The sequence below is a fragment of the Ciconia boyciana genome, chromosome 1, assembly GCF_034638445.1.
Source record: "Ciconia boyciana chromosome 1, ASM3463844v1, whole genome shotgun sequence".
NCBI classification, from domain to species: Eukaryota; Metazoa; Chordata; class Aves; order Ciconiiformes; family Ciconiidae; genus Ciconia; species Ciconia boyciana.
In genome coordinates, this window is record NC_132934.1 from 62309217 (window position 1) to 62336102 (window position 26886).

The 26886-nt window shown below is 41.5% G+C and overlaps 1 protein-coding gene across 9 annotated transcripts; it reads left to right on the forward strand.

The window, feature by feature from the left end:
- Positions 1–7: 7 nt before the first annotated feature.
- Positions 8–26886, forward strand: NFYB (nuclear transcription factor Y subunit beta). 9 transcript variants are annotated; one of them, XR_012043935.1, is made up of 8 exons: positions 4138–4156; positions 9795–9888; positions 10381–10511; positions 12393–12590; positions 14707–14788; positions 24474–24553; positions 24762–24872; positions 26508–26886. XR_012043935.1 is itself a non-coding variant. In XM_072871200.1 (7 exons), the coding sequence occupies exons 2-7, from the start codon at positions 9795–9797 to the stop codon at positions 24792–24794; spliced, it is 618 nt and encodes a 205-aa protein (XP_072727301.1). In that variant the 5' UTR covers positions 8–142; the 3' UTR covers positions 24795–26455. The 9 variants fall into 9 exon arrangements, 8 of the variants coding, with proteins under 8 accessions (XP_072727301.1, XP_072727343.1, XP_072727351.1 ...); XM_072871200.1 differs by lacking the exons at positions 4138–4156; positions 26508–26886 and adding an exon at positions 8–142 and having other exon boundaries at positions 24762–26455; XM_072871242.1 differs by lacking the exons at positions 4138–4156; positions 26508–26886 and adding an exon at positions 64–170 and having other exon boundaries at positions 24762–26456.

A 26886-nucleotide genomic window follows, 5' to 3' on the forward strand; every position in this document is an offset into this window, starting at 1 on the left:
GCGTGGCGGGGAGGCGGCGCGGAGGGAGGGCAGCCCGGCTGCGGGAAGCGGGGCTCCGCGCTGGGACTGGTTCCTTCGCAGCCATTTTCTGTCCAACCAAACAGCCGATTTGCGGAGGGAGCCAACCAGGGCCGCACTGGAGGTTTGTGCCTGGCTCCGGCCAATGATTGGTAACCGGTTCCACTGCAGGCTCGAATGAAATGTCCGTCTCCCTCCCCGGGCCCCGGCGCTGCCGCCGCGCCGCCGCCGCGGGGACCAGGAAGTGGGGGGCGGCAGCCCCCGGGCCCAGCTCACCGGTCGCTCGCCTCTTTGTGCGACCGGAGGCGCGGGGGCCGCGCGGCCGGGGGAGCGGGCGGGCGGGGAGGCGGCGGTGGCGCGGGCGGGAGGGGAGGCGGCGGCGGGGGGTCTTGGCAGGGGTGGCGGGGCGGCCGCTCCCGCCGGTGTCCCCCTTTCTCCGAGGGGCTGGGCGCGGGGAGGTCGTCCCCCCCCGCTCCGGCTCCATTTTGTGGCCTAGGCGGGGGGGTAGGAGGCGGAGACGGCAGCCCGGTTGCCCCGCGGCCGTGTCCGCCGCGGGCCGGGCCGCGGCTGCCGGTGCGCGGGCAGGCGGGGCGCCCGGCACCCCTCACCGCCCGCCGAGGTCGCGGTGAGGCACCCGCGGAACGCAGGGCCTCCCGCCTGGCTGGCCTGCCGGCCGCCGCGACCCCTCGGCGGCAATTTCCCTCCCAGCCCGCCGGCCGCGCTCCGTCTGCCCCAGGGCCCCTCTTCCCGGCGGCGGCATGGCGGGCGGGGGGGGCGGCTTTGTGGCGGCCGCGCCTCGCCGTGCGCGGGCGGAGGGGGCTCCGCTCCCTTTTGTTTTTGCATGGCCAGCGCCGCAGCCCGTTGAGCCCCCTCCCCTCGCCGCGGGAGTGAGGGGCCGGGGCCCCGCCGCGTTTCTGGCGGGCCCCCACCACGCCCACGGCCCCTCGCCGGGCCGGGAGCCGGGCACCGCGGCGAGAGCGGCCCGGACCCGCCACCGTTGTTGTTCAGACCGAAATGTGTTTGAAGGTCTGGCGGTGTTTTGCAGGCATAAGGAGTGTAGGGCGAGGCCCCGGCATGTGCTGAGAGTACCCGGGTGACCGTGAGGGCAGCCCGATGCGGGCACGGCGCTTTGGGGAGGGAATAACGGGCAGTGGTCTGCAGGAGGGCTCCGGCAAAAAGCTCCCAGCCAGCGGGCAGGTACAGGTATGCGGCTTCTCCCCGCAGGTACGGGAGGCTGCCGCGTTCAGCGCAGAAATCACAGCCAAGGTGATGAACAATAAAGTTGCTTAATAACTGAGGACGCATTGTCTTGTTCGATTTGAAAACAAGGAATCACGATAGATGAGGTGTCTTATGGAACAGATGCGAGCTAGGTGCAAGGAAGACTTTGAGGCTGTTTGTGTAAGTAGGAAGGTTTCCCCCTCGTGCCCCTGCGCTGGCCGCCGTTGCATCACTGAAGGGCATGAAATCAGGAAGTGAGATCGATCGGCTGGCACAGCCGAGCAGCATCGACAGCTTATCCCATAACATACATGGCAGGTAGGAGAGAGACAGGACTGTCATTCTCAATGACTACGCAACTGTTGTGTGTTTGGCAAGTGTTCTTGGGCCTACCTGTGTGTGCCCACCACTGCCCCATCCAGAAATTATGTAGTTGGTGATCCTGAAGACGATTGTGTGGGTTATTCACAGACAATCATATTGAAAAATAAAAAAAGTTCATGTGTTCTAGTAATGTTTCTGCAACTATTAAGGTACACTGGTTAAAGAAACCTTCCTAGGTCCTGCTGCAATGCTGCAGCAATGGAAAAAGTCAACTTCTAGCTTTACCAATTCCTTCAAGACTTAACCAAAAAAATTTTGTTCTGGAAAGAACTGTCATGTTAAAGCTACCTAGTGCGCTTGGATTGCTTTTGGGAGGGCAAAGTAATTGATAACAATGACGCAAACATTTCTAGGCGGTGAGGGATGTAGAAATCTGGTTTTCAGCCCTTGAATGGGCTCTCTTATATGTAGTAGCCTTTGCCTATCTCGCTGATAGATGGAAGTTATTGTCAATTAAAATACGTGCAGCTTTCTCAAAAGAAGCTCAGGCAAAATAGTAGCAAAAAGTATAATGGAAGGAGCTGCTTTGGACATTATTCACAGTCTGGCTTTAATTGGCTTGCAGGAATGGAGGAATGGTGTTTATGCATAATCATTAGCATAGTGTTCCTAAACAATAAGCTTAGTGATTACTTTTTTTTTTCTTTGCTTATGTGGCCTATGGCGTGACAGTTATAACGTTAAGGGAGGATCCATCTAATTCTCTGGGAGCCCCAAGATGGTTTAATCTGAATCATTATTTATGAGGTTTGCGTGAGTTGGTTGTGCTATGCATTGAGCAGGTGATTATGTATGGTCTTGGCTGCTAGCATTTACAGCTATGAAATTATATTTTTGAAGAAGTCCAGAATACTGGATATTATTCCTTAGATTTTAATATTTTGACAATTACAGCAGTTCAAATTTTAATAGATAACTTCTTATTTGTGGTAATAATTACATGAAGGGAGTCAGTGTACAAAAATTGAGTGAAAAAGATTGTTCAAGATACTGTGAAGACATGAAATGTGAAATACCATGAAACTTTTCAAGTCAGATATCTTGTTTTGTCAACATTTTAAAAAGGCTTGCAAGGGTCTTCCTTTAGTGCTTTCAAATGCAAATCTCTAATGTCACTTCACCTTTAAAATTTTGCTTAGAGAGAAACTTGACTTTTCAGTACTGAGTTTTGCAATAGTACTTTAGAGAAACACAGTATTTGGAAATTGATGTTTTAGTGGCAGGATGCTTGTAAAAAGTGCAAAACATGACTGTATCTACGCACACTAAACAACATGTGTAAATAACATCAGTAGAATAAAAGGGAAGTGTCAGCAAATTTGATAATTTTGACTGAAAGTACTGGCCTGTCCTGAACTAGCTTTGTAAATCTCTTACTTGCCCTATTGCTTGAGAGGAATAAGCTTCTTGGCACACTTGTACTACTGCAATGAAGGAAGAACATAACCAACTTACAAACGTTATCAAACTTATACAAGAAAAAGGCAGGATTTATGGATTGCTGCTTTAATAGATAAGCTTAGTTTTTCACAAAAAATGCTAGAAAACCATCAAAAACTTAATATGGAAAGGTAATAGGGGGTTTTCAGTCAGTGTTGCAGGAGGAAGGAGGTGCTGGTGCAGCCTCTTCAGCACTGCTGCCCTCTTCTAGCTTCTGCAAAAAGCAACAAAACTGCCTCCATTCATCTCCTTTTTTGCCCTCCAGCTTGTCTCTTTCACTGTTAAAAAATAGAAGGCATGGAAACTCAGTTTCTCCTGCTTGCTCTGTATCACTGATCCACTCCTACTTGATGTAAAAAAGTATGCACTGGTAGTCCACCCATATATATTGCAGCTAACCATGCTTGTGAACTGTTAGCCAGCCTAGTAAGGAGCCACCACATACTCTAGCATGGCTGGATCCATGTGGCGGGGACTTGTGGCCCATGACATTAGGGCTTGTAAGATGTGCCATAAAGTTGATAATATTGGTATGTGGAGGGGGAAGGTGGAAGAGTGAAAAGGCCCTGTTTGGATTTCATAAGGGAAAGGTTTCCTCCCCATGGTCCAAGGGAGGGAGCCTGGTACAGCCTAGGTGCTAACAAGCCTTAGTGACACTGTCAGGTCCTTTCAGCATCAGTCTGCTTCGCCTAATCTTATTCTGCTGTGGGGGAAAACACTGAATGTGAGAGACTAGAGGAGCCTGAGATGGAGAGAGGCAGTGCAGCATCTGTTTGTGTTCTAGGCACTTGCTAAGGGGTTTTAACTTTACATTTTTGTGGGTCTGCTGGAATGATGTCCTGTGAATGCATTTACCAGTCAGTGTTTCTTGCTGCAGGAGACACTCCTTTGCTGCCAGGTGACAATTCAGTGGGAAATTAGGTTCTCCAGAAGTCATTGAAAAATAAAAGGAAATTATAATTGTATTTTCAATTTAAAATTCTTTCTGTATTTCTGTTTAGGAGCAGCAAGTGAGAGTGCAGAAAGCTCAAAGAAAACTTCATTCTCTCTGCTGTTATGTACTGCTTTACAGCTTTACATCTCTTGTGATAAGGTGTGGTGGCAAAATTAATCTACGATGACCCATGTGGTTACTAGCTTTAGTTACCATTTCTGTCCTCCTTCTGTGGCAGAGACAACTGCATGGAAAGTGTACCAAGTGCTTCAGTTCACTGCATATCATATTCTGCTGTCCCTCTTGTAGGGTAGTAATCTTGGGAGGCAGGGTGGATAAATACCACGTGAAGTACTTAAATCACAAGAGGCCTTTGGTTTCCCCTCAAGAGATCAGGTTTGCAAATCATTGCCAGATAACTTCCCCATTCTGAAGACAAAATCTTGTTTCTTTGATTTTATTTTTGCCTTTTATACTGATCTAAGTTTTAGACCCTTCCTCTTTTCAGTGCGAACAGGTCTGGGCTTGTATTCTTCTTTAGTTATCATTTAGCTGAGCCACTGATACTGCTCTCTTGAGAGCTCTTAAGATTAAACAGGATGCAAGATTTAGTTTGAGATACTGAGGTTTTATTAATGCAGTATAGATGTATTCTAGGAAGAGCCCAAGCTGTGGGCAGCTGACAGAAGCATTTTTTTTAAGCATCTTCCAGAAAATTTTCTACCAGATGTCAGCGTAAACGTGTATGTTCATTCACTTGCAGCTTATCGTTGAGTTTTGTTTGATGCCATTGATCTGAAATGTTTCCCTTCAAACCTATTTCTCAGGTTAATTTCCCTGTATCCATTAATTTATATCTTCCTAGTAATATTCATTTTCATTAGAGTTAAAACCAAAACAAACCAGAAAACCACCACCAGAAAACTTTGTGCTGCTGCTCTGTATTCAGATGCTTTTTGCAGTGTGTCACTGAATATTTGGGTTGAGTGTCTGGCACTTACTTGGTTTCTCTCCCTTGTTATTGATAAAAATCAGATGGTGGCATGGTCACTTTAGAGACTGACATGTTGTCACTTCTGATACGCTTAGCTCTTAGTCTTGGTTCAGTCAATATGTGTATGCATGGAGGCGCTTTAGTGTTTTCTTAGCACTAAAGGCTAAGGGTAATGTACAACATGCAATAAGTGCTTCTTGCAGATGTGCTACTAGACCAATGTGTTGGAAGCCCTCCTTGCTCACACAGTTCGGTAGCCACACAGGTGTAGGAGACACTGTCTTGTATTAAGAGCCGTTGCAACGTCTGCATGCTGAAACTGCCATGCAAATGGAATATTTAATCTGCAAATAGGTACTTTTCTTTAAAGAAAGTTGTAACGGCTCCATGGGCTACAGCAAAATCTGAGAGGAGAGGTTTTGCCCGTCTGGACCTTTTAGGATTAGATCTTCCAGGATTCTGCCTATTGATGAAATTTAGCATCTACTTCCATCCAAAGAAGTGGCTCTTCCTACTAAACATGCCAGCGTAAGAACTGCTGTCCTTTTAGTCTCCCAGTGACTGTAGTTACTGTAGGCAGGGTGTTGTTTCTATGCTACATTGGACTGCTGCTTTTTTAGAGTAACTTCAGGGACACTGGAAGTTTAGTTTGTTTTGTGTTTTTGTTTTTTGTTTGGGGGTTTTTTGTTTAAGGGGAGGATTAATTAGCAACAGTGTATTGAGAGCAGTGTTTTCTCATTTTCTGAGCATTGTATTGTGTTGTATGTATTACAGACCTTGTGCTGAGCTGACAATCAGATATGTGGTGATTGACTTGCGTTTTGAACATCTGAAGTTAAACTGTAATACTTGAACATGTAATTGTGTTCATTACAAGATGACTAGGATAGCAGTGGCCACATTTTTCAGCAGGGTCATGTTTGCGTCATCCATCAGGCTCAAAGAAATACTAGTAGAGTGACTAGATGGTATATTAATTACAGTTGCTATATTCAGATGCCTAGATCTAGATTTGAATTAAATGACAAAATCAAATCTGACTGAAATTCTTCCATCAAACTTACTTGGACTGAAGTAGTGTGTAGAGGTACCGCTCCTTTTCTCACCATGAGGCCAGCCAAGCAGTGGAAGAGGCTTGCAGGGTGGCTGGGCAGGCTCCATCCGTGGAGGTCTTCAAGACATGGCTCTAAAAAGCCCTGGGTGACCTGCTCTGAGCTTGGAGCTGACCCTGCTTTGAGCAGGGGTTAGACTAGAGACTTCCTGAGGCCCCTTCCAACCTGAATTATCCTGTCATCCTGGATTAGGACCTGGTTATGCTAAGCGTTATGCAGAAGGGTGTTACGCTGTCTGTAATCGCCTGTCCCAAGGTTGTCCTGACAGCTAAAAATCTTTACTAAAGTAATACCCACAGAAGTCATTTCAGTTGATGTTAAGCTGTCAGTGCCTGTTTTTTTTTAATCTGAGACAGATCTGCCTTTTTCTTTTGCAAGACTTTTCCTGTCAGTTTTGCTAATCGCTATTTTAGATTCATAATGCTGATAAGCTTCCACTCAATTTCTCACTAATTGTGAAATAATACATACTGTAAGTAGATACAGAAATGTGTACACAGAAAAGAATAAAAGCAAAGATAGTACCTGGAGGATGCATTAGTCTAATATGGCCAAAACTGTCTACAGATGCAGCAGAGGTTTAAAAGAGATTTAAGCAGGAATTGTCTTTTGAAAGTGAGCTGGGCTAATGAAACCAAGATGGTTTCTTAAATAATATTGCTGCGTCTTAGCAATAAAGATTCAGATGGGGTAGCCTGCAGGGCAGGTGAGCAGAAACAAGTGAATTATCCCATCACTGCAGAAATTTGAAGAATACTGCAATCTTGAAAGAAGGAAGCATTTTAGAAGATATGTTTCATAGGTGACTGAAAAAGGAGAGCGGAAGAAACATCAAGGCATTTGAAATAGTACTGGGGCTGAGTAAACTTAACGCTTGAAGTTTGTGGAGACCCTAATTCTGAATTAAATTCTGATAGGGATCAGAGAGCCAAAACTGAGAACAAGACTGCCAGAAAATCCTAACTTAATTTTGGAGGTAGCTTTTGAGATTTACCAGACTGCAGAACATTAATTGCTTCAAGTTGCAGAAGGAAGAGACACAACTCTCTTAATGATGGGTGATGTCAGTTTTGGTGATCTTGACGTGCAGGGTTCTGATATTCTTGCATTGTCATTACAGTGAGCTGAGTAAGCAAACTGCAGACCCTTTGGAAAATTGAAAAGCAAAGTTTTACATCTCCCAACAAAGAGTCTGCAAAATGCAGACAAAGTGAATTTATGTGAAAGTTGGCACATGGAAGGCTAATGCTTAAAGCACTATCCTTCCTTTGGGAAGAGCTGCTGTGTAGGAAGTGAAACTTTTACAAAAGCGTATCAAAAGGGACCAGAAGTGCTTTAAAAAAAGCAGAGTGTGTGTGTGTAATATTCTGTACAATAAAGAAGAGGTGGAAGAGGTTTTTTTTCTCTTAAACAGCTCCTAAGGCTATATCCAGCTGTTTGTAGTATTGCCTTGAACGTGAGCAGTGCTCGGGTTACGTGTGCATCTGTGGCCAGGCATAGCACCGGATGTTGCCTAAAGGGTTGAAAGCAAAACACAGCCCTGTGGCCGCCAGCAAAGTGCAGATTAGAGAGAGGTTAAATTGCTCGTATTTCTGGGTAGGTATAAAAATAGCACAAGACTGCTTCTCCCTCTCTGTCCCTCTTCAGGCTAATGGTTCTGGAAAGAAGTGAGCTGCATGGTCTCACGGGCAATGACCACATGGCCCTTTGGGGCAGAGCTGGTTTTCCAAAGACGCCAGGGTACCTGCACAGCTGGTGTAGGTCAGCGAGTGAATCGAGATGGGTTCTGCCTCCCACGGGGCTGTGTGTGTTTCTCGTCAGTAAGGCTGGCTGCTCAGGTCGGAAACAGATGGGGTGGGAAGGGGGAAGGATGGAAAGTGCTGGTCCAGAGAAGGAACTGCATGAAGCGTGGAATGGGAACAGAAGAGCTAATTTTCTAGCAAACAGGTAAATAAGCAAATGCTAACAGAGCTGTTTGATGTTAAAGGTAGCCAAGAAAATTTGGGGCAAAGGCAAATCTGGTTCTGTGTATCTAAATGTGTTAAAAAAAAAAAATCTTTGGATTTGTGTGCCAGTGTTGAAAGAGTTTGCATGTGCTGGGAACCCCTTCTACCTCCCTAATTTTTGCATTGTTTCTTCTCTGTAAAAGAAGCATTATTAAAGCACAGGACTGCAAAAATGCAATGGGGGGGGGGGGGGGGGGGGAAAGACATTTTGGAAGCATGGGGGCTAGATGTTCTGCAAAAGTTTATTTTTTAACCTACTAATTTTCAAGACACCTGCAACTGGAAAAAAGTCAAGATTGTCCGAAAGTTTTAAAAAGCTGGAGACTCTTGAATTCAAACTTAGGTTTGACACTGCTAAAATAGCCCCTTTGAAAGTGAAACTGTTGTCTGCCATGATTCTGTGTAGGTCTGAGCTCTCTACTTAGCACCTGGTGATAGTGTTTAAGGAAATCCGTTATTCCTGTAAAAACGCAAAATGTAATATGGTAACACGTTACATGGGCTGGAGCATTTGCTCTTGCAAGAATGTGCTTATATCTGTGTGTTGTGTCCAGTGACAAAATGTGGGTGCAAAAGGCAGGGATGTGTTGGGGTGCTGTTGTGGCAAGTCCTCACTAAAGAGGTGTGAACTTCCAAGGGACGTAGGAGGCACCTTCACATCTGCAGAATGAGGAAGTGCAATGCTTGCGATGTCTCCGAGTGGTGAGACAGCAGGCTGCTGAGGAGTCTCTGGGCCACAGCCTCTGTTCAGAGCAGCACTGTGAGACCTATTTACTCGTTCACAAAGTAGATTTTCTAGCAAATGTTGAGACTTACCAGCAAATGGCTGCTGATGATCTCAATAGTTCTGCCCCCATTGGAAGGGGGAAGGCAGGAAGGGCAGGCTTCTCCCAGACACCTCCAGCTGAGACGTGGTCGGTGCCTCCCAGGGACAAAGGTCCCTAGCCAGGTAGTGAAGTACTTGCTCTTTTGGCTTCTCTCTTTCTCCTGGCATTCAAATTGCCTATTAAACTGTCACCCTGCCTCTAAAGCCCCAAGGAGAAGACTTCTTGGTGGCCACCTCATAAGAACATTGTGAGAGGAGCACTGAAGGATGCCGGGAGGAGCGAGGCGGGGCAGGACCAAGGAAAGCAAAGGAAAACACGATGCGGAAGGCACCTAGGTGTGACTGGTGCCTCAGGAAGGACAAGGATGCAGAGCTGGTCCTGATGTCTGGCTAGAAGTTTGTCAGTGGGCTTGACAAAAGTTGTTTGGGCAGAGGGTAACGGTGAGTGAAGGATGCACTCTGTGTAATAATTGTAGGCAAAGTGTTCAGTGAGCAGTGGGCTGGAGTTGCGTTTTGAGGATTGTTCGGAGAAACAGATACCTTGACCTCTTCTGGTCAGGCTCCCATGGGAATGACACAAGGTTGCTATACATGTCTTGCATGAACCAGACGTTTCTGTGCACAGCCTATGTCTCCAGCTGAATTTTTGGGGAAGGTTCACAAAATGGTTTCACTATTTCCACTGTCAATAAAGCTTAGTAGGGGGAGAGAGAGGATACTGTTCTCAAATGACAAAATATTTATACTTTGTATAAGTTGGTCTCATAGTTCTAAGATGATTAAAGTGCTGTTTTTCAGCAGTAGTTGCACTTAACGGTATAACAAACGTACCTGAAAGGTTGCCTTCTTCTGGTTGTAGATGGATGGTGATAGCTCCACAACAGATGCTTCTCAGTTAGGAATTGCTGGAGATTACATTGGTGGCAGTCACTATGTGATACAGCCTCATGATGGTAAGAAATGTTACAGTAAATACTACTATTTCTGTGTGTATATATTTATCTATTTCCTTCCAGTTCTTGTATAGTTCTTTGCTATCTTATCTCAAGCTAAGAATTTGCAATTGTTTGTATTCATAATGCCTCACTGTATAAAGCATTTTTTCTGCAGTCTGAAGGTGGGGGTTGGATTTTTCAATGTTGCCACTGAGTCCTTAGGGTGATGACAAAAAAAATTGATGTTCCAGGAAACAATTTGTATTTTGACATGACATTAAGAGTGCTTGGTGTTCAGCAGCCACATACATTTCTGTGCATAATATAAAGATGATACTGAACACCCATAAAGGTACCCTGGTGTTACATGTATTTTTAAAAATTATTTCTACAGTGTTAATACACTGGGCTTTCAAAAGTTCTTCATCCTTTAGTGTAAGATTTTAAACTTGACTTAATTATTGCCTGCTATCAAATACAATTTCTGTTAACTTTTCTTTATTTCATTAGACACAGAGGACAGCATGAATGATCACGAAGATACAAATGGCTCAAAAGAGAGTTTCAGAGAACAAGATATATACCTTCCAATTGCAAATGTGGCAAGGATAATGAAAAATGCTATACCCCAAACAGGAAAGGTAATACCCTTGTCTGGTAAAGAAAGTGTATGAATGAGTTTTATGCCTTCTTCTGAGTGAACTTGAGCTGGTAGAACAATATGTTTTTCCAAATGATCCTGGTTTATTGGAGAAAAGCCTTATTTAAAAAAAAAAAACAAAACAAAACAACAACAACAACAAACCACAAAAACAAAAAACCAACCCCAAAACAAAACCTGAGCAGGAGGTGGTGCATTTTTCTTAGGTTTCTGAAAGCTTTTAGTAACTGCTGTAATTAGAGTATCCACAACAGTGCTCTTCTTAGGGCTTTCAAGAGCTTTCTTTTTCTGAGATGCGTTTTCTGAAATTGTTATAACAGGTCAGACTTGGTGACAATCCCATATCAGTAAGAATATTTTCTGTGTGATTCTCTCTTATGTAATTGAATCTGCTTTTATTGAGGTGTATAAAATTTGGAATAAGTGATGAAATAAATTGGATGAAATAAAAATGCATTCCTCCTCCTGGTTAGTCTTCCATTGCGTGAATCTTTAAATGTTCAGATGCCAAAACGACCCAAGAAGTCTGCCTTATACCATGTAGCAGATAAGGCCAGATATTGAAAGACTTATTTTATTTCTTACTTCTAAGAATAGACTTTTTAATCCATTCTGCTGAGCTGGTGATTGTGTAAGTGTTTGACCGTTCTACCTGTTTATCTTAAACCTTTGCAGGGCTCCTCTTACTTGCTGTTTCTCTACTGTATTCCACTACAATTCCTGCCCCAGTAACACTTCCTCTAGCTAAAGCTGATTTCTCTTTTTTTGCCTTTTTTTGAGATCACTCTAAGTAGAAGCAAGACATAATTTACTTGCATCTGCTTGTACTTTCATAGTGTTCAGGGCTTTCTGGAGATCTGGGTGTTACATTTATATCTTTGCTGCGAAAATATCTTCACTAGTCCATATTGTCATAAATTTTTAGTGATCAAGATGAGATTTTTCTCAAGAATTTAGCATATGGGATGTCAAGCTATCTTGAAAAATCAGGGAGGCTTTTGTGAAAAACTGCAGGGGAAGCTGCTGGCTGCTGAGTACTTCTGAAAATCTTGCCCTATGTGTCTGAAAATATCAGAGGAACTAGTAAAGATTCTGCATACAGTTACTGTTTCTTTTTTTTTTTAATATAAGTAGGTTCTTCTCATATGAAGAATAAGAATCTCATTTATTATAACCTTTCAGTTGGCTCCTGTCAGCTTCCCAAATAATCATGAGTAATGCTTGCTGTTATTTTAAGTCAGGTAAATTACTTTTGTCCAGCTGAAAACCATAATCAAATTTACTTACTTTATTCTTGCCAGGGGCATATGTTTCTTCATTTGAATTCTCATTTGGAAAATTTATACCAGAATATTAAAGATTAGAGAGGCTTGCTGCTAGGCATATATTGTAGTCCCTGAATCTGGTCAGGATAAAAATACTTGTCATTGCCAAATTTGTGGGAATGTACTGTAGTGGAGTTGGAACTGCTGGGTCTATTAAAAGGAAGATGGAAGTGGGCTATGACATTGTAATGAACAAGTTTAAAGAGAAAGTGTAGGTAAGCAAAGTAAGCAATACTGATATGCATCTATATGTAAAAGCTGGTACAGAACATAGTTACAACTTCAGGAGATCCTGGCAGTTGGCTGTGCTGCTTGAAATAGAAGAACTTAGGTTAAAATCATGTTGCAGCTGTGCTTACATAGAGCAGTGATGACATCCAGTGGTTCCCTCACATACAGGTGTAGCCTAAATGGGTATTATAATCAGATTTTGGGATGTTTCCTTTATTATCTAGTGTGTTCTTTTTGGGGTTGTTTTTTTTTTTTTTAAATCTTGCATCTTGATTAATCATTTTATTATACTTTTTCCTTACTAGATTGCTAAGGACGCAAAGGAATGCGTGCAAGAGTGTGTAAGTGAATTCATCAGCTTTATAACGTCAGAAGCAAGTGAGAGGTGTCACCAAGAGAAAAGAAAGACCATCAATGGAGAGGATATTCTCTTTGCCATGTCTACCTTGGGGTTTGATAGCTATGTTGAACCTTTGAAGTTATACCTCCAAAAATTCAGAGAGGTTGGTATATACTTCAGTATTTCCTCATTTATTTAACCTGGTTGTGTTTAGCTCCCTGTCATTGTAGTTGTATAATGGCTAGCTTGCACAGTATCTCACAGTTATTGTCAGGGGCTAATGTAATGTTTAAAAGCATTCAGAGGATATCAAGAGAAAAAGGAGTAAGTAAGCATTTTGATTAGACTTGCTGATTCAAAGTAGTTAAAGCTTTCAACTGAATAAATTCTCTAATATATTGCTGGTAGTAAATCACTCTGTTCTTTAAAGGTGCCTATTAAGAATATTTAATTGGATCTTTGGATTCAGTCAATAAAACTGTACTAGACTGCATCCTCTGAGGAACTAGCCTAATGCTTATTGTTTGTCTGGGCTTCAGATCTGCAAAAGAAAAAGTTGGTTTTCTTGTGTTGGAATAATGATTCACATGGAAGGCTATCTGCTTCAATGTTTTGGGGTTTTTTATCTGTTTTTTTAGCCTGTCCCTCAGTTTGTTTTTGATACATAGTACATGCTAGGTATGTGATCCAAGCAGTTTAATTTATCCCTTCTCTAGCAGAAAGTGACTCTTTTTCTTGCAGCAATTTAAACTTTTTGAAAAAGAAGTTGCTTCTGCTTGGGTTTTTTTGTTCTGGTCCCCCATTCTGGTTCCCCCCATTCCTCTGCTTTGTTCTGCTCCCCCCCATTCCCCTGCCTCTTGTCTGGAGACAGAAGAAAATTATGCTTGCTTGCTTCTTTACTGTGGTGTTCTTTTACCTCAATACCAGATTTCACCAAACAAATCAAAGGTATTTTTATCCAGTCATCTCTCTTCCTCATAGTCCTGAATGAAGAAGCTGTTCAGGGTTAAAATAATCCTGGGAAAAAAAACCTCAAAGCAAATTGATTTTTTTTTTTTTTTAATGTGGATCTCTGTTGGTATGGCTGCCTGGTTTTACTGGCATGAATGAAGCAGGTATGTCTAAACTGGCAGTGCTGTAGATAGAGAAGCTCTTCAGACTTTCTTTGTTCTGTAAACCTAAGTTTTTTAGTTAATGGGGTCAGACTCACTAATGATATTTAATACGCTGATAGGACTTGAAGCTTCCCCTTCCCAGAAGGTCATTTGCTGTGATAACTGAGTAACAGGAGGTACAATCTAAAAGTTGAAGTACTGCTGGGTGCTATCTTTTTCCAGGTCTGTGTAGCAGTTGCATATGCTGTCAAAGTGCTGTATGTGCTTTAATTAAAAAAGCAAGTAGTGCCTAGGTAGTTTCAGTACTTATGGAGAAGTCTGAAGTGGTTCTATGCTACTTTCGCTCTGAAGTGACCATTTTTGCAGATATTTATGCTGTGGTAGCAAAGTAAATGGGATTGGGTTTTAAATTGCATGGATGGATTGGATGGTTATGCTCATCAGTTTTAAACCTCCATTCCAGCTAGTTCTGTCTTCAGGGTACCGTATATACTGAAATATTTCTGTTTTGTTGCTTAGTATTTAGTCTACGTCAAACAGTTGCAGGGGAATGCTTTTTATACCTAGATTATTTTCTTAGATGTTCTTATGTAATAGCATAGAGCATCAAACTTGATACTTTTAAAACTTCATGCAGATGACTGGGAGCCTTGGCTTTCTGTGCTGCTACCCTTTCTGGCTGTAGTCCTTGATGTGGAAAAAGAAATCCAATATCTTGGTTTTAAATGTCAACTCTTAGTTGTATGATGATGGCACTTGCGTGTGGTTGGTAAGCAAATGTTGCACATTCTCAGTAGTTCTGCGATTCTGTGATTTCTTGTAAATGCTCTTAACTGCTTCTTCTGGATTACTGCAGATCTTCAACTTTCTGCAGAAGGTGAAAGCCTTTCTTAGAACTACACAATCCTAGTTTGCGGAGTTTTTATTTCAGAGAATTATGGCTAAGGTGAAAAACACCCTTCATGTATTCTTGTACTATGCACGCATTCTTAAATACCATAGGGTTTTCCAGGTCTTGGATTTCAAACTCCAGCTGCTGCACAGTGACTCTTTTGCAAGGCCCAAACCTTGGCTAGAGCTCCTGGGGTCTTGAAACAATATCAAGCCAACTGTACTCTAATACTTTTTTTTTTTTTTTTTTCTTTCCCCCCTGCCTCTCGCCAGGCAATGAAAGGAGAAAAGGGAATTGGGGGAACAGTTACAACTGGAGACGGTCTAAGTGAGGAGCTCACAGAGGAAGCATTTAGTAAGTAATACTTTAATTTATTGTATTATTACTATGGGTTTTCTGAAAACAGCATTTCCTTTAGACATCAGAATTCTTACTTGAGGAATACATTCTGAACTGGCCACATGTTACACCTGATCCATTGAGATTTTTGTTTGAGATGTCTGGAAGATAACCTGTGCTCAGATAAACTCCTCCTGTTATCCCACAAGTGTGAGGTCATTTACCCAGTGTGCAAGACACCAGTATACACACAGGGCAGAGGTATTTTATTTCATCTCTGCACAGAGATGGGTGCTAGGTGGTAGCTCCACAAAGCTAGCACAACGTTCAGTCATGCAGGTACAGTATTTATACAGTCTAGTTATACATATGCATAAGTAATTACACAAAGCAGTTTTGTATTGGTCTACATTTCTCTTATTTCAGCTTAAAGCTACAGTTCTACTTTAATATTCTGTGCATGCTTGCAGGAAGTGGGGGGGGTAGCTTTCTTTGGTCTTTGAGTCAGTGGTCGTGATCTTCCCCTGCCATCTTTACCTTTCTCCTAGTTTCTGTAAATCTTGTTGACTTCACGTAGTGCTGTATCCTTCCAGCCCGGCAACCTCCTTTATAACAAGATGTTTCCTTTATCAATCCCTGAAGTTCCTCATCTTAGTTTCTTCTTCAAAGGTTAGTGATTAACAAGGGCTGCATATTCCCTTTTTATCAGTCTCTTAGTTTTTCTTCAAGGGCACAGTCGTTAGCAAGGCACGCATTGTTTATACAAAAAGTGTCTTGTTTTATAAGGCCTCTATGGCTCTTACATCACTTCCACCCTTTGAGACTATGAGACTTTTCTTCAGAGACCTCATATGTCTCATTATTAGTTCTCATTAATAATATATTATTTCCAGCAGTAACTCGTACAATTAGTCGTCTAACACATTTTAAGGCATAACTAACAACAATACAGATGATTATCATGATGATTACAATTATAATCATCGTTTGAAGTAAACTTGCCAACCATCCAGTCAGGGAGAATCCAAAACTTTGTAATATTTTGTTTAACCATCCTCCTTCAATATAGGCCTGAATATCTCTGCTTGATTTTGCCACTTGTTTTATTTTGTCTATTTGTTGATCTAAATGTTCAGTCATATTGGCGATATGGATGCAACAACCTTTGTTTTTCAGATTTAGGTACTCACATACCCCATGTTTATGTAATAACATTAAATCCAAGGTTAGCCTATTCTGCAATGCCATTTTTGAAGTTTCCTGTAATTGAGTGTTTACATCTTGTAATCCTGCTCTAGTTGCATACACTAATAGTTCTACTTGTCCTGTCAGATTGTACAACCACATCCAATTCTGAAAGGAGGTAATTTGGGGACTGATAGATAGCTTCGGTTGAAATCGAAAGTTAAAATTCCCCACTCGAGGGGATCAGCTGCAGATTTAGGTAATGGTAAACAGGCCGTTATACTGCTAATGTTATGGATTCTTCCAAAGGATTGGATAAGTTTTAAGATCAGATTTCTGTTACAAAAAGTAAGTGCTAGGTTAATCAATGTAACAGATACCATTTTCACTATGCTAAATTACCATGCTGTAACCATGGTAAATTAGCAAGTAACCATGCTAAATTAATAACACTTTCCGAGAGCATCCTAGGGGTAACTTCAATAGTAGTTTTCTAAAAGAAAAACCTTGATGCAATTCATTGACAGTCCCTGGTTAGTTGGAGTCTGAGTTCTCCAGTTGGCATAGAGGTCCACTTGCTCTGGTCTGGCACCTTCTTTACTCTAGCATAATGAATTCAGGAGTCGATCCCATTCACCCTTACCGCTATATAAGTTTTTAATAGCACTGTGTCAGGTCCTTTCCACTTTCCTTTCAAGGGCTCATCTTTCCAAGTCAAGGGTATGGGAGTCCTCTGGTTTAGGTACCTATGCAGGGAGGATAAACTCTGCAAGAGAGAAATCAAATACTCTTTAATTACAACCTGTTCCTTTATGTGCATTTGGTCTCCCTTCGTGGTTCAATGATTGATTGGATATGGTTTCTCATACAGGATCTCAAATGGACTAACACCTTCCCTAACTCTGGATGTAATTCATACTCTCATTAATGCTATGGGTAGAATATCTACCCATTTCATTTGAGTTTCCTAACACACTTTAGAAATCTGTCTTTTTGGGGTTTGAGTTATTCTTTCTACTTTGCTGCTGGACTGTGGCCTCCAAGAGGTAAGCAAATTCCATTTAATGTCTAGAAATCTAGAAACTCCCTGCACTATCTCTGCAATAAAGTGGGGTCCGTTATCAGAGGATATACCTTCTGGAACACGGACTAATGCACCTGCTCCCGAGTGTGTTTCTTGGTGCAGTTTCTCAAGTAGAATTTCCATCATCTTTTCAGAAATTAATAATTGCTTCAGTGGTGTCACCCACCAACCCTGATCATTTTTGGAACAATCTAATTGCTCTGCCAATTGATTTTCCTTCTTAGTATATTGTGGGGACGATAATTCCAAATGGGGTACTGGAATTAAAGCTCCTTCAAATTTTGATTTCTGTAATGCTGCTTCTTTTGCTAACTGGTCTGCTTTTCAGTTTCCCTTCGTGATTTCACTGTTTCCCTTCTGATGTGCTTTACGATGCATTATAGCAACCTCCTTGGGTTGAAAGACTGCCTGTAAGAGCTTCATTATTTCTGTTCCATATTTGATTGGAGTCCTGTGTGAACTTAGTAGTCCTCTTTCTTTCCAGATTGCCCCATGTGTATGCACTACTCTGAATGCATACTTAGAATCTGTGTAAATATTGACTCTTTTCCCTGACTAAGCTCTAAAGCTCACGTTAGTGCAACCAATTCTGCCTTTTGAGCAGATGTATTACTAGACAAAGATTTAGCTTCTAAGGCCTGAGTACATGTTACCACTGCATATCCGGCTTCTCGTCTTCCCTCCAACATAAAGCTGCTCCCATAAGTAAGTAACTCCCGTTCTGCATTTGGTAGGGGTTCGTCTTGCAGATCAGGCCTACTAGGATACACTTGTTCGGTGGTGGTTAAGCAGTCATGATGCGATTCACTGGATTCAGAAATCGGGAGCAGGGTAGCAGGATGTAGAGCAGAGAATCAGGGAGATGACAACATCATCTTGTTCCAGCAGCACCGCTTGATATTTAGCTAACCTGCTTGGGGAGATCCAATGATGCCCTTTATTCTCAAGGAGAGAAGACACAGCATGAGGTACAAATGCTGTAATTGGTTGGCCTAACGTCAATTTCTGAGATTCTTCAATCAAAGTGGCAGTAGCTGCTACTGCCCTCAAACAAGCGGGCCAACCTTTAATGACCTCATCTATTTGCTTTGAAAGTATCCCACCGGTCTTTTCCAGCTCCCCAATTTTTGCGTCAAAACTAATGCCACTTGCTGCCATTCATGTACATATGATTGGGTTTCCTCAAATTCGGGAGTTCCAAAGCAGGAGCCTCCATGAGTTTCCTTTTAATTTCATCAAAACTCTTCCTACATTCAGGTGTCCCTTCGAGAACCCCGTCAGGTCCTTTCACAGCAGTATACAGTGGTTTGGCAATTAGTCCAAATTGGGAATCCATAAGTAGCACCATCTGGCCATTCCCAGAAATCCTCTTAATTGCTTCTTTTCTCTCAGTACTTAATTCTCTCTGTCCTTTGGTGATTTCAAACCCCATATATTGGACCTTTTTTTTTCCCCAATCTGAGCCTTTTTCTTAGAAACCCAATACCCTGCCAAGCCCAGAAAGTTAAGCAAACTGATGGTAGCTTCCAGGCATGCCTCATAACTGTCAGAACCAATTAGTAAATCATCAACATATTGCAACAACATTACAGCATCATGATCATTTTGCCATAGTTCCAGTGCTTTGGCTGGTACCTTACCAAACAAGGTAGGGTTGTTCTTGAATCCCTGGGGAAGGCCAGTCCAGCAGAGCTGTGTCTTTCATCCTGTAGTTGGGTTCTCCCATTCAAAGGCAAAGATGGTCTGGCTCTGCTCATCCACAGGTATACAGAAGAAGGCATCCTTTAAATCTAATACTGTGAAATAAGTATTACTGTTAGGGATTGTAGTAAGGACGTTATATATGGGTTTGGAACCAAAGGGTGGAAATCTACTATCTTTGCATTAATTTCTTATAAGTCCTGTACCAGTCTATATTTAGGAGAATGTGGCTTCTTTTACAGGTAGGATGGGAGTATTAAATTCTGATTGACACTCCTGTAATAATTCATGTTCTAAAAAGGAGCTTATTATAGGTTCTAATCCTTTTCGGGCCTCCAACTTAATGGGGTGTTGTTTCTTTCTTACTGGTTGAGCTCCTGGTTTCAGTTCAGTCTTTACCGGGGTCACATTCTTTGCTTGTCCGGCTATCTTCGATGCCTACACCAGACGTATGACTGCATTCAATACTTCCTCTGGAATATTCATTTCTTCATTAGGGTCTTTCTCGGTTAGCAAACATATCTGGGCTTTCCAGGCAGTCTCTGGAGGAATATGCAACTGAACAGAGCCTTCAGAAAAAGTTAACTGTGCATTCAGTTTACAAAGTAAATCCCGTCCAAGCAATGGTAGGGGACATTCTGGCATATAAAGGAATTAATGAGTTAATTTAGTATTTCCAATTGAACATTCCATAGGTTGTAAAAGCGGCCTTAAAGTCTTTTTCCCTGTTGCACCAACAACGCTTATTTTAGTTCTACTTAAGGGTCCCCTACAACTACTTACTACAGAGTGTGTGGCTCCACTATCAATAAAAAAAAAATCTATTATTTCATTCCTCAGCTTGACTGGAACCAGAGGATCGGCTGGGGAAACTTTATACACCTTATATGCGATTGACAATAACTGTGAGATTGTCATGCCGTCTGGACCCTCTACCTTTTGTAACTTCCTACTTATATCTGCTGTCGCATGACCAATAAACAGCATGTTAAATAACTTTAAATTGCTATCTTCCGGATCCAGATTTGTCCATTTTCGGGCTACTTCACACAATCTCTCATAGAAGGCTGATGGGGTTTCCTTATCCCCCTGCCTTACTTCATATAGTTGAGATAAATTCTTAGGCTTTTGCACTCCATGTTGAATCCCATACAAAATTAACTTTTGATATTCCTTTACTCTCTGTAATCCCTCACTTGTGTTTGGATCCCACTCTGGATCCTCTTTTGGGAGGTACATATTGGCATTAGGCACCCCCCTGTTGTTGGATCAGTCCCACTCTAGCCTTTTTTAAAAATCATTCTCCTCTCCTCAGTGGTAAACAAATGTTTTAGGAGAGCCTGTACATCTCCCCAGTTGGGATTAGGAGTCATCATTACAGTTTTAACAGTACTATACATTCCTTCTGGATTGTTTTGATTCAATACAAAATCTTCTCTTTTTTTCTTTTAGCGCATATATTCCAATCTAATGTTTAGAATCCATTAAGCCACACTTTTTCCTAATATCCCAATCATTTCTTAATGCAAAAAACATATCCACATAAGGTATTTCATCCCATTTTTCAGTTCTCTGACAAAACAACATTAATTGCAATATAGTGTTACATTTCAAGGACGCATTCTCAGGCCATTTTTAACCATCTTCCAATTGATATTGTGGCCACCATTGATTACAATACCATTTTAGCTTATTTTTAGTCATGGGATCCCCCCAAAATTTATTCCAGTTCTTCAGGATGCATTCTAGAGGAGAGGAAAGGGGTGCCTCCTAGGAAGCAGCAGCGCCCATATTGGTACTGAAAAAAACCCCAGTGTTTCATACACAAACCGAAACAAGGGACGTCTCCCTTCGTTACTCAGAACAGAATGGCATGTAGAAACAAACAAAATTGTTAGTGCCGCGAATCTTTCCTGATGCGTCTTATACAGAGCCCAGAACAGAACAGATACTGCCTGCTTCCTGAGAGATCTTGCCCCTACCCCCCTTTTCTCATATCCCACCAAAAATACCCCTTTTCAGTAGCGTTGCACTGTGTGTCGCTTACTGCCTGACTGCAGGGGAGGAGCCGAAGGAGTCCCTGATCAACAGGTCGGTGCATGCTGGAGTCCACTGAGGTCTCTTTTCCCCGCTGGACACAGCAAGACGAACTGGGCAAGGCTGTCAGCGCAGTCCCATCTGGCTTGCCAGAACTGTTATCCCACAAGCGTGAGGTCATTTACCCGCTGTGTGAGATGCCAGTATACACACAGGGCAGAGGTATTTTATTTCATCTCTGCACAGAGATGGGTGCTAGGTGGTAGCTCCACAAAGCTAGCACAACGTTCAGTCATGCAGGTACATGATATTTATATGGTCTAGTTGTACATATGCATAAGTAATTACACAAAGCAGTTTTGTATTGGTCTACATTTCTCTTATTTCAGCTTAAAGCTACAGTTCTACTTTAATATTCTGTGCATGCTTGCAGGAAGTGGGGGGGGTAGCTTTCTTTGGTCTTTGAGTTGGTGGTTGTGATCTCCCCCTGCCATCTTTACCTTTCTCCTAGTTTCTGTAAATCTTGTTGACTTCACGTAGTGCTGTATCCTTCCAGCCCGGCAACCTCCTTTATAACAAGATGTTTCCTTTATCAATCCCTGAAGTTCCTCATCTTAGTTTCTTCTTCAAAGGTTAGTGATTAACGAGGACTGCATATTCCCTTTTTATCAGTCTCTTAGTTTTTCTTCAAGGGCACAGTCGTTAGCAAGGCACGCATTGTTTATACAAAAAGTGTGTTGTTCTATAAAGCCTCTATGGCCCTAACGTCACTCCCAGTCAGTAGAATTTATGGTCAGAATGAAGTAGTGTAGTGATAAATGATGACACTCTAGTAATAGCTAATGTCAACTGTGGAGGATTTTTAAATGCATACTTTAGTGCCAGTGTTTTTTCTCTACACTTAAACACAGATTGTAATGAAATGTGCAAACTTTTTTTTTCTTTTTTCTCCACACCCACCAGTAGCTACATATTTAGGCCACATTCGTTCTACGTGCAAGACTGTTGGGGAAACAGCAAAATAAACTCCACTTGATGACTTGAGGAGCTCATCTTTCAGAAATGAGCCAGAGAAGAACATCATCTTCATATAATTCTAAAACAATTAGTATTTCTTATATTCAAAAGAATGCATAGATTGGCAATTAAAAGGTATAGGGCAAGGAGCATCATATGCATTCACTGTAGTTTTTCTTCTCTATGCTGTGAATTAAAGCCTGACACTTCTTGGGGCTTTGCATTGGTTTTGTTGATGCTGGATTCTTGCATGTAGTCTTCACCTTGGCTTTTAAGTGTTGTGGGCTGGTAGTCTTGAAGCTGATACAAGAAGAATTAGGAGGTGCAGCTCCACTCATATCTACTGACAAGATTTAGTTTTTCAAGTATCTGATAATTCTTCTGTTTAAAATCACTGGTAAACTAGCAAAAATTCAAAGCCTGAGGACTGAAATGAGCTATTCAGGGTCTGAAACACACTTTGCTCACAGTATGATGACTTTGACTATAAAACAGTAGACTCTTCAGGTCTCTCCTAATCTGGAAGATAAGCTCATAAAACTGTCTGGAAATTAAGAATCTAAACCTAAATATTGCAGGGGACTTATAGAAAGCTTTTTTTTATATTACTATTTTAATTATAATTAAAGATTAGGCAATGCAAATAGTAAACTCTTATCCATACTCACTCATATGTAATAGCTCTGGTTCAGAAGTAGTAAGACACTAGCACAACTGGAGGAGCGACTTACCTTGGGTATGTTGCTAATGGTTTCTGGATTGCAGCTGTTGGGAGTCTGTCCAGATTGGAAGCTTGTCAAATCAATATAAAGGAATTGTTCTAAAAGCTTTATTTTGTCTATATTCTGATTTGCACTTCAAGCATTTAAACTGCAGCTCAGGAGTTGAGGGAGAGTATATAGTTGGAAACCTCTGGTTGTGTCTGCTCTCAGAATCTTGTTTTGTATGGGCAAAGAGGCAAATTCACAAGCAGCTTCTCCTCTGGATGTTCATGCTCCGCTTAGCCTGAGTACAATGCCCACCAGAAAATGGAAACCAGAAAAAAGGAATCCCCTTATGTCTGTGGATCCTCTGTCCCCTTCCCCAATTTGATATGGTCCCTGTTAAACGGCAGAATGCTGAAGATCTGCTCCTAGTCACTTGTTCAAATATCTCAGGCCTGGGAGCCTCAGTGTGCTCTATGAAATAAGCCTTAATTTGCTGTGATTTGAAAAGAGCAACTTTGGAAGCAAATATTAAGTCTTGGCAGGATGCAAAGGAGATGTTGCAGTAGTAGAAGAAGGAAAAAAACTTTCTGTAAAATAACTGGTCGTGTCAAGTGCTGCAGGTATTTCTCTCCATAGGGGCAGCTAGATCTATTCAGAACAATATTCTCACTGCAGGAGTAGCAGTAATAGCTGTGCTACTGTGGCATAACCCTTAGCTCTTTGTCTTAGCCTAATGCCAGGGCTGAGTCAGAGGCTTGGCATTAAACTGTGTCAGAAGTGGAACATGTGCATCAAAGGGCAGTAAATTTTGGATCTGACAGAGCCACTTCTGACTATGATCTCAATGTGTCTCTTCATTTGCAACTTAGGTATTTGAAAATTAGTACAATGAAGGTGGGGGGGGGAGGGAACCCCACATCAAAACAAAACCAAACCAAACCCAACCCCAATTTAAAAACCCCCAAGCATCAGCTTTCAAATGAAAGCTGTCACGATTATACTGTGTTTTCTGAAATTTTTTGGGGGTTATATGTCTTAATTATACATATTAACAGCCATACTTCAGAAGGAAGAAAGCCCCATTGTTTGTCTCCTAGCGGAGAATGTTATGCTATGGTGACTTAACATACAACTTAAGAGTTTTGCTGCTTTGCTTCCAAGTAGCAGTTGTAACATACCTGCTTTGAATGTCGCAGAGCTCAACATACATGTTATTGTAAAGGTTTATTGATTAAGAGCATCACTCCCTGTCTTTTCTCTCTAAATCTCAGAAGTACTTTTTACTCTGTTCATTGGCCTCCTCTCTCCTCTGTGAAATTCGGCGTACCATGCGTACCATGGAGGGCATGCTGAAGTCAACCAGCATAATGTCAGGCTCTGGCAGTGCCTTTTCTTTTTTTTGTCATTGCCGGTCTCTGTTCTTCTCTGCTGCCTTCCATGGGGCTTCCACCTTATGGAGTCCCTGATGGATCCTGTTTTATAAAGAAGCAGAACGATTTCACTGAGTTCCTCAGAGATCTGTATGCAGCATCTGTATGCTGCTAACCTTATGTCTAAACAAAACAAACTGAGTTCTCCAGGTTTCTCGGGATATTGAATGCTGGAGATTGCTTTTTCAGTGGTCAGGATGGCAAACTCCATTCGCCAGTGTACAGCTGTGTATGTTCTGCTTCAGATATGTACAGGAGAAGAACAAGGTGCAGTCTTACTTTTAAATTATCTGATGGAAGATTAAGTTGAATTTTGTTTAAGTGTTTTTTCTTAATGGGAATAAACTTGTTTACTTGTAACACTCAGTAACAAGTGTGTCTATATGCAGTGTAGGATGGTAGCTGTCAGGAGAAGAATGGCTCCATAGTCCTGGAGTGGACCACAATTAAAGGTTATTTAATGGTGACAGACACATCAAGCAGGGCTCTGCGTATCCTGCAGTTCCCATCTAACTTCCTTAAAATGCTCTTTCTTTCAGCTAACCAGTTGCCAGCAGGCTTAATAACTACAGATGGCCAACAGCAGAATGTTATGGTCTACACAACATCGTACCAACAGGTACTGTATCCCATCCCCTACTCTCCCTCTGCTGCTAAAATTCAAACACTAATTCAGCTGCCCTGTTCTGAAAGATGAGAATGAATTTTATTTAGTCCTCTGGTGGTGGCTGTTGTGACATTCCAACACTGACAATTCAAGGCTGCTAGCTGCAATGCAGTTTCAGAAAAGGTGCCTTTGAATGTAAGCTTGCATTTTCTTTCTCTAGATCTCTGGTGTTCAACAAATTCAGTTCTCATGATTTGAAGAAAACTTTGTATCTGGGAACACAAGACGGAAAAGCTGTGCAACTCTAACGAAGAGGCAGTTTTAATGACTGGTGAAGAGATTTATCTCTTTGTATATTAAATAGCTGTAATGTAGCTACCTGAAGCTTGACTAATTGAGGTGTGAGTTCTGACTCAAATCTTTTTCATGATGATTTTAAAAAAAAATTGGATTTTAAAGGTATTAAAGTATTTTTGTTTTGTACAAGAGTTTGTTGCTCTGTATAACTCCTGTATGCATTGTATATTGCAATTTATTACTGTCAGAGATTTGTAGACAGTTTCTTATTTTCATATTGAATCATGTTACTTTTGTAATTCAGGTAAACAGCTGGGTTAATTCATGTTTACCCTTTGAATAAAATTGTAAGGGTAAAGTTCATTTCTGAATGCAAGTTGCCTTTATTATAAAGATTGAGTTGGTCTTGGTTATGTAACTTGTCTTGCATGACAACCTCAACTAACTTTACATGTCAGCATATTTATTGAAATTTTGAAAGGGACTTTTTCCTCATGAAACTAGCAGCTCAAAAGAATTGCTACAACTGGGTTTTTTAATGTAACTTCAGAATTAAAAGTTAATCAAAAACAACCAATGCTCTACTACATTTAGAGACTTAGAGCTTATCAACAGTGTTGATGAAAACACTGCCTGTGTGTGACACAGGTTGTCATTTCATTTTTTTTCTTTCGGTTGCATTAACTCTCCTAGGACTTACTTTGATATATTTAAGGTAGTCTTTGTGCTACTGAAATAACTCTTCCTTTTTATGTATGGTTTTTAGAATCCAAAACTTAGAAATTCAAGGGGGGGGGCATGGGGGGGATTTTATAGTCCTTGTGGTAAAAGATCTCATTTTAACTTTTTACTGAAATGTTTTAAGGTTTCTTGTGAGACTGTGGGAACTCAACTGTGTTAGCGACTTTCTGTGTACAGGCTGCGTGTGAGTGTGTGTGTGTGTGTGTGTGAGAGAGTGACTGAAATTTGAACAAGGGATACAAATCTGAAATGGAAGAGAGACTTCCAGTTTGCTGTCTCTTTCCTGGTTTTGCAATAAACTCTACCTAGATAATGTAGTTCTGTATATTTAGTGAGCTGTTCTTAGTAACATTCCTGTTTCTTTAAAAATTGGGTGGGTAATTTTGTTAGATGCAATGTCTTAGCCTGTTAGGATAGGGGTGGTGGTTTTAGTAATATATCTTATTCAGACTGAATTTTGGGACCTTTGATATTTTTACTGTTTGCAGTGAACTGAAATGTAATATAATAACTATCTTTCACGTACCTGTCATTAATTTAAGCAAACCACACCTAGAATCTGTTGCCATATAATTTCTTGCTGGTTTTGTCTTTTTTTTAAAAAAAAAAAAAAGTAACAGTTTAATATTGGGAAAATAGTTTAAACTAAGACATCCCAGAAGCCTGAAATAGCTAGTTCTTTGCTAAACAAAAATTTTATGTATGTGCAGATTTGAACAGTGTTTCTTACAAATCAGCGTCATGCTGGCAGAGCCTCTGGAGGCGATCCAGTGTATTCTGTGGTGATCTGGGCGGATGTTCTGGGTTTTGTGGCAGTCTGTCAATCTTCAGCAGCTATGACTGAACAAATGGAGTTTTTCATTAAATGTACAAATGAATAACACAATCACGACATGAGCCCCTTCTGTTTGTATTCCGTTTATTTCAGGCCGTCATACCCTGTTCTTGATGTTCCCAGATTTGCAATGGAAAAAGCTGTGATCTCAGCTAGGAGAGGTTTGGCAGTTGGATGTGCAGAAAGGGAGCTGAGGTCATCCATCACGTTTGCTTGAAACCAGCTACATTTTTCAGTCTGCCACCTCTTCCGTGAGTTTAGGTTAAAGTGGTTTGAGTTTGTGGTTTACACACCATCATGTAAGCAAAGGAGCTGATCCTGCTTTGTTTTTCTTTTTCTTCTCCCCCTCATCCCCTGAGGTCCAGGGACAAAACTGCAACCAACTTCCTTATTCACTTCCTGAAAATACACATGTAGAAGTAATAATACAACACTTTGATCTCCTGCTGAAACCATTCACCTAATAAAGTTT

Bases quoted from the DNA above. Each gene is read 5' to 3' on its own strand.
- NFYB (XM_072871200.1), top strand. From the start codon at position 9,795: ATGGATGGTGATAGCTCCACAACAGATGCTTCTCAGTTAGGAATTGCT. The intron at 9,889-10,380 runs GTAAGAAATGTT...TTATTTCATTAG, and splicing joins TGTGATACAGCCTCATGATG to ACACAGAGGACAGCATGAAT. The intron at 14,789-24,473 runs GTAAGTAATACT...TCTTTCTTTCAG, and splicing joins GCTCACAGAGGAAGCATTTA to CTAACCAGTTGCCAGCAGGC.